General features: G+C 36.3%; 1 protein-coding gene across 2 annotated transcripts in view; it reads left to right on the top strand.

Moving 5' to 3' along the window:
• The window catches only part of AKAP6 (A-kinase anchoring protein 6), a 481,813-nt gene that overhangs the window by 377,342 nt on the left and 85,265 nt on the right, over positions 1-19,206 (top strand). For both annotated transcript variants that reach the window (XM_029951555.1, XM_029951556.1), the window contains 2 exons: positions 11,093-11,239; positions 14,226-14,450. In XM_029951555.1, the coding sequence (XP_029807415.1) occupies positions 11,093-11,239; positions 14,226-14,450 (372 nt within the window). The remainder of the gene's footprint in view (positions 1-11,092; positions 11,240-14,225; positions 14,451-19,206) is intronic.

Raw genomic sequence — 19,206 nt, 5'->3', positions numbered from 1 at the left:
TGATCCATTCATCAGGTGATGGACATTTAGGCTCCTTCCATGTTTTGGCTATTGTTGACATTGCTGCTATGAACATTGGGGTACATGTGCTCCTATGCATCAGCATTTCTGTCTCTCTTGGGTAAATCCCCAGCAATGCTATTGCTGGGTCATAAGGGAGTTCTATGGATAGTTTTTTGAGGAACCTCCACACTGTTTTATTTATTTTTGATACAGAGAGAGACAGGCATGAGAAGGGGAGGGGCAGAGAGAGAAGGAGACACAGAACTGGAAGCGGGCTCCAGGCTCTGAGCTAGCGGTCAGCACAGAGCCTGACGCGGGGCTCGAACCCACGAACGTGAGATCTGACCTGAGCCGAAGCTGGAGGCTTAACGGACTGAGCCGCCCAGGCGCCCCTATTACATTCAAATTTTGAGTGGATTTCTAGCATATAGTAAATAAATCTCATTTTTCTATGACATGGGGAGAACTGCTCATGTCAGAGATTTCCCTTTTCTCATCTTATTTTGCTTCATTAAAAAAATCCATTGAATTATACAGTAGTACCCAATTAAACAAAAATAAATGTATTTCAAGGCATTTGTTTAGATTGGGATATGGAAAGCAAAAGAAATAATACTTTTAAGTTGGAAAATTTTTAAAGGAGAAAGCTGAGTTTCATTAACATTAATTGCTGCTCCTCGTGTCTTTTTTCCTTCCTACATTGCGTATCTAACAGATATTACATAATTGCATAACCATTCTTACTATGTGCTGACATGACATTACGACAGCCCTGATATGGTGCATCATAATGAAACCGTAATTAGAACAGTCATGATGTATTATGGCAATGATCCACATCGTCACTGAAGTGCATTGGAATGCACAGAAAACCCATTGAGATGTGCAGATTTTCAACATAATATAGCACAACCATGAAGTTTCATAGCATGGAGGAGAAATTTCCATTATGCCCACACGGCTGGCAGCAAGGGTGTATAACACATTTCTTCAATCTGTTAGACAAAGTTCTGTATCAATGGAAGAAAATTTTTGAGAGTGATATTTGTGAAATTTTTGTCTTTAAAAAAACTACTAGAAAGACCTTGTTGAAATATGGACTTAACTGTGTATATTCTATAGAAATTTCCTATAACATATTTAGGTTTCATTTAATACCTCAAATTCAATGATTGAAATATTTTTCCTAAAGTAGGATGGATTGAAGATGATTTGAGGATTTTCATTTAATCTTGTCTTATCTTATTTTCAATGTCCTATCTTGAGTTTAGATCTTATAGCTTACATTTTATGTGGTTGTAGCTTCACTCCCTTATTGTTCTCCTAGGTTTCTCTATATGAGAATCTTATATGTGAGTCTTGTTCAGTAAGTGAAGGCTTCTTCTTAACTTGGTGTGTTTTGGTCTTGGCATTCTTCCTTTGCATAATAATATGATTATAATGGTTGAATTGTCAGATGTGAGCCCAAAGAAACTCAACTTTTTAAAACAGAGAACTTTCACCTTTATTTTCTAGACCAATCCTCAGTTACTGCCTTACTATCTCATAAAATTTCCCAACCAGATAGACTTCTGGTCTCTGACTACCCATGGTAAGTGGAAACTCAGTCGCCCAAGCTTCATTCCTACTTACTCTGTAGCTTCTTACCCCATTCATGATCTCTGAGATCAGATGAAAGAAATTAATATTTTCTCTCAAAAGCCCTCTAAATTTCCCAAGTCTGCTAACATGTCCTTCCCTCTCTTCTGTCATCTTCAACTCTTGCTTACTCCTTGGCTGAATATCTTCAGCTCCTTCAACAGCTTGCATCTTGGAGAAATGTTGAATATTCTGCCTTCCTTGAATGCTCTCCTTTGGATATTTTATACATTGTCTAATTACCTCTTGGAAAATGGAACCCAACCAGAATCAGGACTATAAGTTTGGGCTTAGTAAATCTTAGTCAAGCTGATTGTTGTTCAGCTATAAATCATGTTTCCTTTTTTATATTTACCTTCCACTATCTGTTGACTCATTGAACCTAATGACAATTGAAGCCCACCAACCTCTATTGTGTGTTCAGTTTTTGTATTTTTTTTTATCAAGGGGGGGGATTATGAACTCAGGCTTGACATTGATCTTATCTCCTACTTAGATATAATCTATGCCAGCATGTTATGTTCCTTTTAGAGTATAGTATCATCATAAATAAGGATTGTGAAGCAATTGGCTACACATTCAGATCCAACTCAAAGGTATAGTTTGGTCTGTAGGTGTTAAAAAGTTTTAATTCATCATATAAAAACTCACATAAGGAGATCTCACATAAAAATATACATTTCTATCTGCTCTTAAATACATATATCTGTCCATATAGAAGCCATATTTCCTCATATGAACAGTTGGCAGAGCTGACTAGTGGTTGTTCCTTTGAGAGGAAATTTGTGTTCTTCTAATCCCCCATAATCCACACTACTTCTTCCTATTGCCCCTTCACAGGAATCAAATGTTAGAATCATCACATTTTTGCATTATTTTTCTTTTAGTAGAGAAAATAGTTCTCTTTTTCCAAGACACTAGCAATAGTTAGAATATGAAAGCAAATGACTGAGCTCAACTCAACTTCTTCACTTTACATTAGTTGCCAGTTGGTAGGCTGCTAGAGCTGGCCAGTACTGGCTCAGGAGGGCTATTTGTTAAATATTCAGGGATTTTGCCAGCAGTAGCAATTTATAGTAGTTTGGAATCTGCCATGGTGGGAGTATATACACCAGGGAAATCAGTGAACACGGTAAATCAGGGCTTCCCCCACATCCCCTGAGAACTAGGCTACTAGTATACCACTATTTGTAGGTATTTGAATTTCTGATCTCTGATCTATTTATTATTCTTTATTGATCATTGAGATTAGTGTTATCAGGCAATCAAATCAACATGCCATATACATATTTTACTCATATGTGTCATTAATAAAAATATTGAATAAGACGACCCAAAAAAAGCCCAGTGATATAACATATCCATTAAACACTGATCTTTACATATGGTTGTTCAACAGGTTCTCAGAAAAAACTCCTTGTACTTCTGTGCTTCTAAATGATTGCATCCTTCTGCTCCCTTTATTTTTATAAAAATCTAATAGAAGCACATACACCTGATACAGGAATTCACATCCTTGCTGTAGGGATTTAAGTCATTAGATTTTGGGTGTATGTTCTTAGCAATCTAATTATGTTTAAAATCTGGTTAGTAGTGTAGTAAATAACTGGTATTGCTACAAAATTGCATTGAGAAGGTAATAGGATTGAATTTCTACGCAAGTTGACAGTCAATTAAAATTTCCATATATCCAATGAGTTAGCCAGTTCTTGGCCGAGGAGCTAGAACAAATGCTTTCCTCCTAAGCCGATCACTTCAAAACAGGCAAAATTTATAATACAGTCAAATCAAGACTCGTTGTATCTAAACTAAATGTGAGTTTGCCTTATCAAATACAGATCAAAAGCAAGAGATAGACTAGAGAGCACCCACGATATTTCTTCCTTAAATTCCTTTATTTTTTATTGTCACTGGAGGAAAAATAACACATTAAAACCTCCTTACTGAATTACTGTCCTAAACCAATAGATCCATGGGGCTTGTTCAGCTAAAAACCACAACAGACTTTGTAATGCAGTGATGTAATCTTGGCTTTGTGTCATTTATATTCAACCTAAAAAAAACAATTTTCCTGAATAGACAGGCTGACAACAATATTGTTCGGTGTGGGTTTTTATTTGGATTCTTTCCAAATGGTTCACATGCCTTCACAGTAACACATCATGCTTGCTTACATTTTTTGCCTGAATTCCAAAGTTTGCCTCTTTTACTAGCTTTCTATTTTTCTTTTAAGGTCTCAGTTATGTTTGTAAAACTAACCAGCTCCACCACAAAATTAGGATGTATCTTGCAGAGTGCATTCATTTTACTTTTTGCATATTTTTCCTGAGGTCATGTCAAGGTTAGTTTGAATTCCATCCTACATTAAGACTTCTTTCACAGCTATTTAGCTCGGCAGCCTACTCCCCGCTGGGGTCTGCCCCTTGGGCACGTCAAAGCTTCAGACCTGACAAATCACACACAGATGAAGCTGTACAGTTTTTTAAACAGTTTCATCAGTAACTTTTCTTTATCTTTTTCACTATCCTCCTTCATATTGAGATTTTTTCCCCCTCTGAATTACCATTTAAGGAATCTTCAATTCTATTTGAAATAGTTTGTTTTCCATCAGCATTGCAAACTGGCAATATCATTTATTTCTAGTAAATCATACTAATAGCCTCCTAGTCACCAAGACTACAGACCGAAAGACCTGTGGACCATTTCTGACTGGGTATAACTGTAATTCTATTGTTAAAATCTATTTGTAGCAGGAGGCTTAGTGTTAGATAGATGCTTCATCTACTGGAATCAGGAAAAAAAAGTCAACCATAAAAACACGTGGAGCTTATGACGTATTACGGGTTGAACCTGGAAATGTTTCTCACATGGTTAGTAATATGCTCTTATCAGTATTTTAGCAAATTGTAAAACTAATGGTGCAACTCCATTTCCTGTTTAATTGATGAAGTTAAAATGCTTGGTTGCTAATGAGTGTATTAGCAAACAATGTCCCCTCTACAGGCTTAAGTAGAACAGTATTTTTTTTAAAACAGCTTATAGTCCTTATTTTTATATAATGAAAAAAATTGGCTGCCACAAAATTGCTAGATCAACTGAAGAAATGGTGTAATTATTGCTGTATAGTCACTTTGGCAATGTCAAACGGCCAGATTATAGTTTTCTAGTTCTCACACTAGAAAATAGTTATTTTCTTTTACAAACCATAGGCTTTTCATTACATTTTCATTCAGGACAAACAATACCTGAAAATCTTAACTGCAGACTAAGCAGAAAACTTAGAAGTGCGAAGAAAAAATAATATCTGAATGATTCTCCTCTCCTTAGTCCTCTTTTACAGTAAGCTCAGTATAAAAGTACCCAGCGAAGGGGTCTACAAAGGTTGCTTGGTTGAAACTAATTAAAGACAGGTCTAAATAGAAAAAGAAAAGAAAAGGGGATCAAAGGAATTACATTAGGTGTCAGGATGTTGTGTGGCGACATTTTATTCAGATTTTTGTAATTCTATTCCAGGAAAAAGCTAAATTCTAAAAATGCCCATTTTTGTCCTAATTCCATATTTGCGTTATTTTTGCAATAAGATACGTGTCAACAGGCAAACATCTTGAAGAAATCATCTCGGCATTGGCGCATTAACACATTATGGTGAAAAGAGAGGCTTGTGCTTTTCACGCAGCGCATTTCAGTCTTCAATTAATGTGAAAGCACTACAATGCCTATGCAACTTCTCTTGCCTAGTGGTGCACCATTTATCATTGCAGTTTTACATTGACCTTGACACCCACTTCATTAGAATAAAGATTGTCTACCATTTAGGTTACATTGTTCCTCTGCACAGAGACCCCATGCAAATTTCTGTTCAGATAGAAGAGCTGCGAGGCTGTCAGAGGTCATCTGCATTAAATGATTGCAGCTATTTTCCAACTGCTTCTTTTCATTCTACTCAATTCAGGCTAGGAGGATCAATCAAGTCCTCTGCCTGAAACAGTGGGACTGCTGGGAATATAACTGTTTTTGGTAGTAGTGGATATGCCCTAAACAGTATTAAATATTTAATATAAACTCATTAAAGGCCATGCAAAGGCTTCAGAAAGATATCAGATTTATAGAGAAATTTAAGGGGCTAGAGAATCTTTAAAAGACAAATAGAAGAAGAATAATCAATTTTATAATTTTAGAGAGTAAGATTACAATAGTTCTTAAACTTAGTAAATCTTTCCTATGGAGACTTTTTTCTCCCTGACATGGGCAGGGAAGGGAGGAGAAGGCAGGCTTGGTGTTCTTATGCAGTATTTTACATGAAAACCGAATGAAAAGTTTTAGATTCTTGGTTCTTGGTGTTTTTAGTTTTGTTCTATAACTATGAGTGCCGTTCTGGGTATTTATTTTCAAAGGCTTAGGTATTTGTTATGTAAAAAAGAAATGATTGGAGAAATAAGTTGCCAGGTTTCCTACTTAAGTTTTCTGAGTGATATAATTGGAATTAAATTATTAATGGGAGATACTTTAAAAAAGATTGTTTTATGATCTTCTATTAGGGAATTTGCAATTCATTTTAATATTTGTAGTTTGATTTATATTAAAGATAATGCAATCTATGTCCAATTAACAATACATGGCCAATGTAATGTGATTTCCAGATCATGCAAATGGAATAAGCTAGAAGAGGGGGTAAAACTCAATTCTTAACCTCAGATGTAATTTGCTGTGCGAGTTCTGGCAATTTTAAATGACATTGCACTTTTTAATTTTTCCAAAGGCTCAGCAGCAAATTTATCCCAATCAAGAAAGCCTATTATTAATTTACAAGGACAATTGTAGGAGTCTTTATAATTTCTCTGTGCAATTATTCGCCATAAATTGCTAATGGTAAAACACAAAGAGTTTGCAAGAAATAACGACTATTATTTGTCTTGGGCTCAAGCCGCCTTCTTCAGTTTTGAACATCTTCCCAAAGCATTGGTGATATTGGCTTCATGTGAAACATCACACGCGTTGTGAGATGCTGGACCCTGGTGTTCTGGAAAAGGGGCAACACCAGAGCCGCTGCAAAGACAGCACTGGCCTCTCAGATTCCTGCACGCGGGGGCATGTACAGCTGAGCTCTGGACCCTGGACTTCATATAAAAAGACTCTTTGTTCACCACTGAATGGCATTAGGCATGGACTTGCTGAGGGGCCACCATGAAGCCTCACATGAGGAGGGCAAACACTAGCCAGAAAACACAATACAGGAGTCATAGACAGACACATCTCTGGATTTTTGCGCAAAAATGTATATTTTACACGTAGAGTTTTGCCAGGACTTTGGAGTTTTGGTGTGTTCCTAGCACATGCTTTCTTGTTAACAGCCTAAAACAAATGTCTCCCCCCTCACTGTGTTTCCTCTATCTGTTGTGTGTTTACAGGAAAGGAGATTATGCTGGATATACAGGTGTTTGTGGTATTACTTTGTACTGGGAAAGATATTCAAATTTGTTATTCTAATGACTAGATCATTTTCCTTGCTTTAGCTTTCCTAATATAAAGTCACATAAAGCCCAGTTAAAATATGGTATAGGATGTAAATACTCAAACCCTGAAGATACGGAATCAGACAGCCCTATTCTAATAATCAAGAAAATTCTTTGGTTTAGTTCTTACGTTTCTCACAGCCAAAACTTCACTCTCTGTTCAGCAATGTCTGGTCTCCTTTCAGCATAACCAACAGAAGCACCATACAAAAGTCTTACAATGGATGTCTTAATCTCTCTGTGTGCTTTTAGAGCATTATTTTGAATTCCATCATGCTGCCTTTTTTCTTTCCTCTTCTGAAGTTTTATTACAACAGCAGAATTCCCAGGGAGCTTTGGGGGCAAGGTTCACATAATATAGCCCTGAAGTTTTGCTTAGGTGGAATCCATCCCCCAATCCTGGCCATCTTTTGATGATCTTTCTATTTCAAAAAGATTCACTGGGTAGAATCTTACAGCATTAGCTATATGTAGTTTATTTTCTATTTTTTCTATTTACTAGACAGTGAGCATCTACAACCCTTTCATGATGCTTTCTTTCTCTGACCTCACCGTGACAAGGCATCTTGTTCTTTAACATTGAGGGAGGCAGAAAAATGCTGGAGTTTCTCAATGTGTGCCTTCTATACCAGTTTCAAAATGGCTTATTCTTCTGGTTTCCATGGTGACAATTAACACTGTTTCAAGGCATTGTTCCAGTCTCCATTTGGGCAGAATTTTTGGTGTGATTTTTAACAAAAAAAAAAAAAAAAAAAAAAGGATTTTAGGAGGGAAAAGAGCCTTTAGCATAACTGTCAAAAAAGTTATCTCAATCAAGTCTTTATGCATTTCTAATTATATTTACTTCAGAAGTCCCTGTTTTTACTGGCTTTGTTTTATGATTCAATTTTAGCATTTGTGCTTTTAAAAAGAATGGACTGAATGAGAATTTCTCAAAACTTCTTTAATTTTTAGTGACAACAGCAAGCTAGCATTGGTGGTGATTTTTAACTCTGTTTTTAAAGTTTTCTTTATATACTTTCTGTACACCTAGGAGTGGCATTTAGGATAGGAGTGGCCTGCATTTTTAATTTAGATCATTCACGTATCTGTTAGGAGGCTTCATTAGTCAAAATTGAATTGGCCAAGCAAATACACTTAATAATGTAAATATGCCCTTTCAATAGAGTATATTTTATTTTTGACTAGACAGAGAGGCCCACAGCAGGTGCTGTGGGGAAATTAAATACTGGATGCTTATTTACCTTAGCACTCCAGAAAAGCCATCTGACTTTAACTTCGTTAATCTCATTTTTGGCTATTGAAGAGTAGTCTCCATCATAATATCCCAGACTATAGGACACAATGGGACAGCCTCTGCTCACTTACTGCTGTGGGAGAAATGAATATGAAGGTTAAATTATCTTCTCACCACAGGATAAAGTAGCCCTACTGGATAGGATGACTGATGGAGCAGGTCGTTGATTCTCCCCGTCTAATGCTTCTGAAAAGATGTTGGAGAGAGAAGAGCGAAATGTCCTAAGCGTCAACAAAAACAACCATTTGCATTATTATATACGTGTACAGCTTGAGGTCTGAAATCATATCAGATTCAACCTTCGGAGTGCCTCAAAAATTAAAATAAATATTTTTGCCTTAAATTACATGACATTCCAATACCTTACAGACACATACCAACACACCTAACAACTGGCTGGATTCTTTTAGCTTTTATAGTTTGAGGGCATTGTCCATCCATCACATCTTTAATCAAGCTTTTTATACAGTAGGTTCCATGAGGACAAGACAAGGGAGAGTACATAAAGACAAGGTTTTTTTTAATGTAATAACCTTTTATTAGCAGTTGCTGTGTCTACTTGCACCACATTTCATAAAGAAAATTATTTTATTATGTCCAAAATTAAACTAATTGCTTTTTATATTTTTATTATTACAAGATTATCATTTTTATGGGCCAAATCTAAACTGTTCTCTTTCTTGACTGATCCTCTATGTGGGAGCCATTACAAGTTGGGGTAAAGAGAGGGGATGAGCTTGTCACAAGTGACAGTGATAACTGGGAGCCTGCTCCCAGGTGGCACAGCCGGAGGACTCCCTCTGTCAGTGCACGTGGCATATGCAAAAGATTTGAATAGAATTTGTAGGCCTGCCTGAAATGCTGGTTTCCCCAATATTATCTCAAAGAAGCCTTACCAAATTAATTATGTAAATCTTTGTCGGCAGCATCATCTTTAGATGGGAATCTGATTACATAAAGCAGATTGCCCTCTCCTCAATCATTGCTCTGATAAATAAAACACTATCTAGGCTTCAGGAATACTTGTTGTGTATTTTGTCCAGAAAACTTGAGTGGCCAGTGTGCTTTTTAAGTATTGGAGTAACATGACCCTGATAATTGCTTGCTATTAGAAAATGCAGTGAGAATCTCCCATCTATCACAGGTCAAATTCTGGAAGAGTTCTCAAATAACCCTTGATTTTTTTCATTATGCATATTCATGTAATTTTGGATACTTTGACACCCTGATCAACATTCATTAATACTGTGAAATGCTTTAAATCACCTCATTTAAAACATTTTGTTCTGTGATCCACAAACGACTAACATTTAGAGAAGTTTACATAATACAAATGATGTGCATGTTTAGCGTAAATGAAAGATTAAAATAAGAAACCAAAAGTATGCAAACATATGCACGTAAATGCTGAGGATCTATTACCCAAAATAAGGATTTCACACCTTCTTTTCCTTTAAGCTGCTTCCAATTGTATTTTAGTTTGGGATCTTACACAATATCATGTTTTCAAGGTGAATAACATGCTTGGGCATGTTTTGAACTTGTTGATTTGCTTTGCCCAGACAAAACCTTTTCTCATTAGATCTGTTAAGGTGCTCTACTTAGCTCAGCTCCGTTAGAGCAATGGAGCAGTACTACCAAGGACCTCAGTACCCCAACTTTTATGGCTCAAAGTAAAAAAAAATTGGGGATTGTCATTATATTTTGGCAATGTGCTAAAGTTGTAAAATATGTGTAGTATTTTAATCAGAATCTAGTTTCCTACTCAGAGGTCTTTTTGTGTGTAGTACCTTTTAAAAGTATAGCCACAGTCATTTATAGCTATTCATAATATAAGACTTTCTAACTATGAAGTTATTCAAATAGAGTTATTTGAAGAGAATCAGTGTAGTAACTGCCATATTAAATGGCACTTACATTATCTCTAGCAAAACATCTTTTAGCAGAGGCTCACTTGGCAGTTTGTTACAATACAGTGTATATTGGTGGAGGAGGGTCTGCAATCAATTGTGATGTTTGGGAACATTTTACGGTAATCAATAAAGAAGCATAGATTTGTTGTCTTTTCAAAGCTCTGATATGTTTTTTCCCCCTCTATGTATAGGTACCTCTTCAAGCCCACACAGTTCTTAAGTAAAAGAAAATGGGGAATAAAGGGTTAATTGTGAACTCAGGAAACTTACAGAATAAGGAGGAAGTTTACACCATCTTTAGGGATCATTTAATTTGTACCACCCTGTACCACGAATCCTTTATGGGGCAGACATGAGAGATGAGCAGTACTCTGGAGCCAAATGTTGACCAAAATTAGCTCTAACATTAAATTTTCCTAGGCCAGGAATTTTCCTACTTGGAATATTTTAAATTAAAGATCAAATGTGTGTGTAAACTTTAATATGACATAAATCTTAGTCAACTAAATGGAATACCTTGGATGTTTATGTATGTGTGAGTAATATACATTTTAACTGTTTTCAGCAATATTCCTCAACGACTCAAGGTACTTAGGTTTAGCCTTCCCATAGATTTTATTGGAAACAAAACTTTTAACCCTCATGTGCATCACTAACTCTATGCTCAAAGATTTGCTAAGAACACTTGTCTCCCTAACGATAGCTCTCCTTCTCTCTTCTTGTTTTAGCGATACAGTGTGGAAATGTCCATCAGGGACCTGAAAAAGACGGAGCTGCTTAGTAAGGTTGAAGCTTTGAAGAAAGGTGGCGTTTTACTACCAAACGATCTCCTTGAAAAAGTGGAATCAATTAATGAAAAATGGGAACTGCTTGGGGTATTTGCATTTTTATTACTGTTTGTAGGTTATGTGTACAATTTTTGTGTAGTGAAGTGCTCTATCTGTCTGATTTCTAATTTGAAGCACAAATATCTCTCTCTTTCAATTCACTACCTACATTTCAAACAAGCTATTTATGCTATTATGAGGAAAAAACACTGCTTTTCCTTTTCTGTTGGATTTTCTTTTACTCTGAGCTTGTCTCCTCTCAGATTTTGATAATTTTGGTTCTTTAATACATAAAAAAGTAAGTAAAATATGCCATGTATTATGCGTATGCACCAAGTCAACTATTATACAGTATATCTGATATACACTGACTGTCATGCTTGAATGCATGTTAATAGAATTTACTCTGAAGGTACATGTTAGAGACATCCACTGTGTAACTATTTACTGTACCCTTCAGATGAAAAGGGGAGTTGTCACTATAGCTTTCAAGTGACACTAAAGCCACCAAAACAAAGATGCAAATCTGACCAAATCTCAATTGCAGAATGAAATCAGCCTCTGTTTTGTGCCTCAATTTCCAGCTCACTTTTAACAAAAGCCAAAAAAAAAAAGTTTCATGTAATTCATTTCACGCAATGATGGGCTGGGTCTCAGCCAAAGACTGAGATGCAAGAATCTGGCAAAAAGGCAATATAGTGATTCTGTAACCCAGAGACCAGGATGGCACTGTGCACGAGACAGTACTGTCCTTTTGTTGGAAGACAGCTGAGAGAGAGAGAGGTTAGACTGTATTTTCTCATCAACTTCTCTCCTAAATTGCCTTCACTTCAAATCAAGGGTAAGCTAAATTTGTCAATTACTTAAATGATTAATTATAACAGCAAAGTATGGGTGGTGTCAGTTATGGAGCATAATTTTGCATGCCTTCCATTTCCTGCCTCTTTTTTTAATTTTAAAGAAATAATACTCCAAAAATATTTTGAATAAAAAGCTCTCCGTGTACCTTGATGACTTGGAGGAATGCCAGTGTTCCGTTTATGCCATACTTAATCTAGGTGATTAAAAAAACTGCAAGTTTAAATCCTTGCTTTCTCATCTAAATTCACTTCGCTCTACACTTGTGCAAAGTAACTTAAAACATGGAAAGTTTTTACTCTGACCTACTGTTACGTTACTTTTTAACAGTAATTAATGGCTTCCACCTTGTAATACGGTGATTTAGTTTGGGACCTACTAAATTCCATAGGATTCATTGATCTCCTGCAGGAGAAATGTGGTCAGCGTATGACATTTTTAAAGGGTTGTTTTACGAAATAGATGAGAATAACAACTTTATGTGCTTGATAGAAAGAGCTGTCGTTTAACATACCTATTTCTAACAAAAATTTTAAATCAACATAATATTAAAGAACCAGAATATTTAACTACCCTTCATGAGTCAGATACCTGAAAAACAGTTGCCATTTTGACAAAAATACCATTTGAATACAATATGCAGAGTTTTCTCATGATTTAGGGGGAGAGAAGGGTGGAGGGAAGATTTTCAACAGAACCTGTGCCGCACTAACACCACCAGGCATACAGCGTTAATTGGCATGATTACATTTTAATTGGCATGAAAAAAATTTAAAGACAAGGATTTTAACTTCTAACAATAGTAAAATAGAGGGATATGGTTTTTAATATTACTTTCATCTAAGGTGAACAGTGTGGAATGGAAATACATTAGAATGAAATGTCAGTGGTGCGTACAGTTTAATCTGTGAAATTTTGTCCCCTGTGCTGCATATTACTCTGTCTCAATTGCATATTAAACAACCCTATCAAGGCAGGCATTGGCATCTGCTGTGCTGACACAAATTGTGAATTAAATGAAATTGATGTCCTCTGTCGTATATTTATGAAGACGGACCATTCTCTGAAGTATTCTGTTTATGAAGAATTTATGATTGCAAACTGTTCCAGAACAAAAAAGTGGCAATAAATTCTTTTTTGTGACCCTACCCTCCAAGGGCATTGATTTCACCTCCTGCTGCTACTTTTGTTACAGCATAAAAACAATAGCTAAATCTGGATTCCACTGAGGGTCTTCAAATTATCAATATTTGCACCATGAAAATACAAGGGTGTTGCCAAGAAAGGCTATTTTTCTGTTATGATCTCCTAAAGATACTATTTACAGAACACCACACAGCAAATGAATGTTTGTTGACTTAATTTTATTTGTGTTTTAAGCTTAGTTTTGTAGGTTTAATTCATCATTATAGATTAACTCCTACTGATTCTCCAGAGTATTTTCCATCAAAAAAAGAAAAAAAAAAAAGCCCTCCCAACTGCACATTCATGCCATAGTGGTTAATCTAAGAAGGCCTCTAGCATAGTGGATTGGGACTTATTTTGACACATATACAAAAAATCTAGCATCCAGAAATGCAAAAGGGTTAAGAACTGTGGGGTTGAACAATTTTCAAGTCAGGTAAAATGCACCAACAGCACCAAGGAGGCTACCCCTTCTGAACAGCCCTCAGTCATATATAGTTTGGGGGAATTGTACTTTACCAAACAAAACAAAACAAAAGGAATTTAATTCTCCATGCATAATCTACTCTTGCCCTCTTTAGTATATTGATGACTTGTATCTCCTAAAAATGTTATGCAGAGACTATTTTACTGTAAACTCCTCTCATGAGAATTCAAATGAATTTTCATCAATGACCATGGTGAACTTTTCCTTCTTGTTAAAGGAAATAAGTGAGTGAGGTCTTCTTAAGCCTCTAGTGGTGGTCAGAACAACACACATGGCTCAAGAATTGGAAAATCCTAAATGGAACAATGAGCTAATCTGAACTGAATGTCAGTTGTGAGGGAGCAGGTGCAGCCGGACACCTTCCAGGTGGCCCTTGATGCCAGCCAGACTGTGACACGTTTTGTGGTACCTGAGCTAATCGATGTTTTTGGTTTTTTTTTTTGTTGTTGTTGTTGGTGGCGTGTTTTTTTTGTTTTTGTTTTTGTTTTTAATCCGATGCATTAGAAAACCCTAGGACAGAAGATCCAGGACACAATGGCAGGGCACAGTGGGTCTGGTCCTCGTGACCTGCTCTCTCCTGAAAGCGGAAGCCTGGTAAGGCAGCTGGAGGTCAGGATCAAAGAACTGAAAGGGTGGCTAAGAGATACAGAGCTTTTCATCTTCAATTCCTGTCTGAGACAAGAAAAGGAAGGAACAATGAATGCTGAGAAACAACTGCAATACTTTAAGGTAATAAAAAAACAATCAAAGTTGATAAAAAGCTTTCTTTATGGTACAGATGAAATATTTATCAAGTACATAAAGTATTATACCCATGTATCTATGTATCACTGTGCACTTAAATGTTTCCTTGAATTTATAGACACCCTCCACATTTCTTGTATGCCAACGTCTGTGTGTGTATAAAGATGAACATTAAGCATATCAAATACACATTGTATGGGGGGATCTCCGCTGCTTGTGTGTTTTGTGGAGTGCCTTTGGAGGGAGGGCTTTGATAAATTAAAAGCAGACCAGCACACACTAAAGATTCCTGAGGACTTTGAAAGGCAGACCTAAATGTTCCATAAATAATGTGGCTAAAAATACTTCTATGAGTTGATATAAGAGCACATGATTTAATTGAAGACCATTAATGCTAACAAAAGGAAACATAATTTTTACATGTGAGAGAATCAACTATTTATAGAGGGAAGAAATAAAGTAAGAGGTTCCTACATTACAGGCATATTCCATCATAGAAAAATGCCAACCTGAGCAACTGTGTGTGTGTTCACTGGAGGTCCATGAAGCCTCTACCTTATTTGTGTCCATGGTTTATTTACTATCTATTCAAAAGCAGCTTAAAATTCAAATATTTTCTTGTATTGGCTATGCTACTCTATACCCTTTGAATCTTCCTGTAAAGGCAGTAATTATTTAGGCTCTGGCTGTTATCAGTCTAAGGCTTTGGGGTTATAGGATATGAATTTGGTGGCAAAAAATCTTCTGGCATGAATGGTCTCAAAGAGGAGAAAGGGGATAACCAAGAAGGAAAGAACTTCTTAGGACCAAGCCATTGTTCCTCTTTCAAAGCCTTGCAGGACCAGGTTTTATTCACTCCCCAGCCTCTCCCTTCTCCCCACCCCCCAGCCACTGCCATCCCCTAGCAGTCCTGCAATCTTCTTACTGTCTATCAGCACATTTAGTCACATGGTGGCTCCCCTTCCCTTTTCCACATAAGCAGGCTCACGTGCCCACTTGCATAGCCTTAGAGGAAGAGCCATCAAAGGCAAGGCCACAATACTCCCCAATAAACTGTCTGCAATACACACCTACAAATTGCTTTGGTTGAAAACCTTCTCTTCTGCCACTGAATTGACCAGACCAAACTGGAAATTAAATGAAAGCCTCTTTTCAAGGCAAATGGGTTTTACTCTCTATAATCTAATGTCCAGAAGATTTGTTATTTCATCTCTACTTCTCTTGCCCTAACCCCCAAATGCAGACAGATGGAGTCTTCTGGCATTTCCCTCTGTGTTATTTGAACTTAACATGTACCTTATAAAGCATCCTGGTCATTAGTAGGCTGGAAGTTGTGATATATATTTTTTCTCTATTGTGTCTATTTTACAGCATTAATGAACCAGTTAATGACTCCAGCCAGCTGTGTGACTTTGGTTGTGTTCCTTATATTATGCCTTGGTGCCTCAATTTCTTCATCTATAATATGGGATGTTGGTAGTATTTCTCTCACACTTATAAGTTTATATACATAAATTATTATTTCTGCTATTTTGTAATGGTGCATTTAGGGCTAGAAATCTCTTAATATTATAAACCCAAAAATGTTATATAATAATTGGAAATAATAACAGGAAGCTTGTTATTATAATTATTTATATACCTACACCATATCTTATAGATATTTATAAACAAGTCCCCCCCACTTTTGTTGTTATTATTATGAATCTAAGAGTGAGCTGTTCTGCATGTTTTTCTGATGCTTCCAAAAGACATTAGCTTTACGCTTTAGCTTTGTATAGTATCATCAACATGATTTTCAGCTATCCTTGTAACAAATTGAAGAGAGTTTAAGAAACAAAGGAGAAACAGTGAGAGAGAAAAATCTCTAAACTTCCAGATCATTAAATAATTCCTAGGTGTCCTAGTCATTCACTAGTACTTTCTAGCCACTAGGGAAATATTCACTACATCTGATTCATTATTTACCATGTGCATTTTAGTGCCTGAATATAATCCTAGGATTTTTATTTCAAAAGTACTAGAAACTGTCACATGCTCTTTACTATTTTATTTTTTTCTTCAAAGATAGTTTTTCTTAGAGCATTTTTATGTTTTCAGTGTCACTAGTCATCAAACTAATTGCTTCTGTACCCAGTTCTTTAAAAATTTAGCTGTTTTTTTTAAAATAGGTATAGACACTTTTCTACCTGCCCCCACTCTCTCCCCCAAAAAAGATAGGAACCTTGAGGATAATGTTCGCCTCTCAATCTTATTTCCCAGCTCTATTGCCCCCCCTGCTCTCCTCATGTAAGATGATCATTAACCCCATATTCTTTGTGCCCTTGCTTTCTATCGATAGGAAAGAATATTTTTTTTTAATTTTAGTTGTTTTTAACTTTATTAGAATGTAATAATGCTATATGTTATCTTTTAGGACTTCCTTTTCATTTAGTATTGTGATGACAAGGTTCATTCATGTCATTGAGGATGGCTGGGAATCACTTATTTGATATTTGTATGATATTCCATTGTGAATATATACATCTATCTTATTTAATGCTAATAACAGCCTGTGAAATTGGTATAAGAATCTTGATTTTTCAGGTATGGAAATGGCCACTTGAAGGTTAAGTTTTGTGTATCTAGGGCCATAATGAGTGGTAGAATTAGGATTTTTTTGTTTTTGTTTTTAAAAAATTTTTTAAGTTTATTTAAGAGAGAGAGAGAGAGAGGAAAGAGCAAGCAGGGGAGGGGCAGAGCGAGAGGGAGAGAGAGAAAGAATCCCAAGCAAGCTCTGCACTCTCAGCATGGAGTTCTATGTGGGGCTTAAATTCCCGAACCATGAGATCATGATCTGAGCAGAAACCAAGTCAAATGGTTAACCTACTGAGCCACCCAGACATCCCTAGAAGTAGGTTTAAATCCAGGGCTGTCTAACTCTAAAGCCTGTTCTCTGAACTACTATGCAAAACTGATACTTACTGAGTGCCCTTTAATGCTGGATGACTCAAAGTGAAGAATAGGACAGAACTAAATGACACTATTTCTTTGTGGTTGGCTTATCAGTCACAAACTTTAGCAATTGGACCAGAAGAGCAAATAGTTTTGGCTATTGAAGATTTGGGAAGTGAAAATATTTGTGTTCCTATTTTACAGCTTTATACTACATCAGGAAGGAATTTTATTTTTGTCATCGGTCACTTTTTAAATTGAAACTTTCAAGATTTTTGAGATTATAGAGTCCTGATCATTCTTCTCTATAACCTGAAACTTGAGTCTCTTCTGAAGTTTTGACCTTGAGGAGTTTGATCAGATAAGTTAAGTGGATCTAGCATGATGGCCCTTCTTTTTTGTTTTGTAAGAAAGCTTTATGCCTGTCTGTTGGAATAAATGTCTTTCCTAGCCAGAATTTTAAATATTTCTGAGCTGTTTACTCTTTAGCGCTTAGTGTATGATTAATCAAGTGTTCTGTGTATTACCACATTCATTGGAAGAATTAAACCAAATGTCTGTAATATAATAATAATGTAACATGTTTATAACCTCTCAAAATCATAATTGATAATAAGCATGTGCAGAATAAAAACTTTTTACTTACCACAAATTCAAAGGACAGATACCCTCTGCCTTTCTAAGTGATGAAACCTCTCAGATAAGAGTTATTAAAGAACCTTTAGGTGTGGAACTCTTTGCCACATTTTGCCTCTTCTTGTAGGTTCCCAAATATCTACTGCTGTCATTGGTCACCCAGTAGACAGGCTTTATCCACAGGGTTTAGCTTTATGATTCCCCATTCTCTCTGCAATCTGAGGCTTTTAATGGAATGAATTCCTTTATATGACACCTAGAGTAATGATAGATAAGCCACAGTGCACTACCCAGGAGAACAGGTGGGTGGGTGCTGCATATGAAAAGGAAAACCTGTCCCTTTGTAGACACAACTGTTTTCTTCCTTGAGTTTGGTCTGGGATGAGAGAAATGATCAAGATCTTAAGTTTTCAGAAAAAGGGAAAAAGCAATTGTGGAATGTATTCTTTTTCTTTAAGGCAGTAAGTGTGATAAATGTGCAATTAGACATAAGGTGAATTCTACGCAAGAAGGAAAGAGTCAAAGCCCAGCATGGGGAGATACATGAAGATGTGAACCTGAGACCCCTGGGACAGATATGCAAAATTGTCAAGGAGTGAACACACTATTACAATAAAATGTGGAAGGCACATCAGAGATTTAATGAGGTCAGTTGGCAAAGGGCCCCTTAGAGCTGTTTGCCTGCAGTTTCAATGCTATTGGCTGGAAAGCACTACTTTTTAATGATGACCCTTCAAAGAGAAAATAATTACCTAATCATATGTTTCTTGTATTCCATAACCAAATTCATTATTCTAAAGACTCCAATTGGGGAGAAATTATTCATTACCAGCTAGAGGGAGGCTGCAGCACTGGACTGGGCCCAGAATCAGCCTGGGAAAGACAAGTTTAGAGCTGCCAAGAGGCTCTGTCATCCCGAAGGAGAATGGGTGGAATAGATTTGGTAAGCTTGGCAACGATTAATGCCTCAAATTTGCTTAGCAATTTAAGTTTGGTCAAGCACTTTAATGCAAGCTATTATACTTACACCTTAGACTAATTATGTAAGTTGAAAATTGTGGTCACTTTCTTAAGGATGTTTTTATTTATTTTTATGAATGAAGAACTTGAGATGTGGAAAGTCACCATGACTTGTTTGAATCCACATAGCAATGAGGAGCGGAGACAGAGA

This window comes from Suricata suricatta, chromosome 9, assembly GCF_006229205.1.
Source record: "Suricata suricatta isolate VVHF042 chromosome 9, meerkat_22Aug2017_6uvM2_HiC, whole genome shotgun sequence".
Taxonomy (NCBI): domain Eukaryota; kingdom Metazoa; phylum Chordata; class Mammalia; order Carnivora; family Herpestidae; genus Suricata; species Suricata suricatta.
Note: the sequence above shows the minus strand (reverse complement) of the source record. Positions and strands in the feature narration are given on the sequence as shown.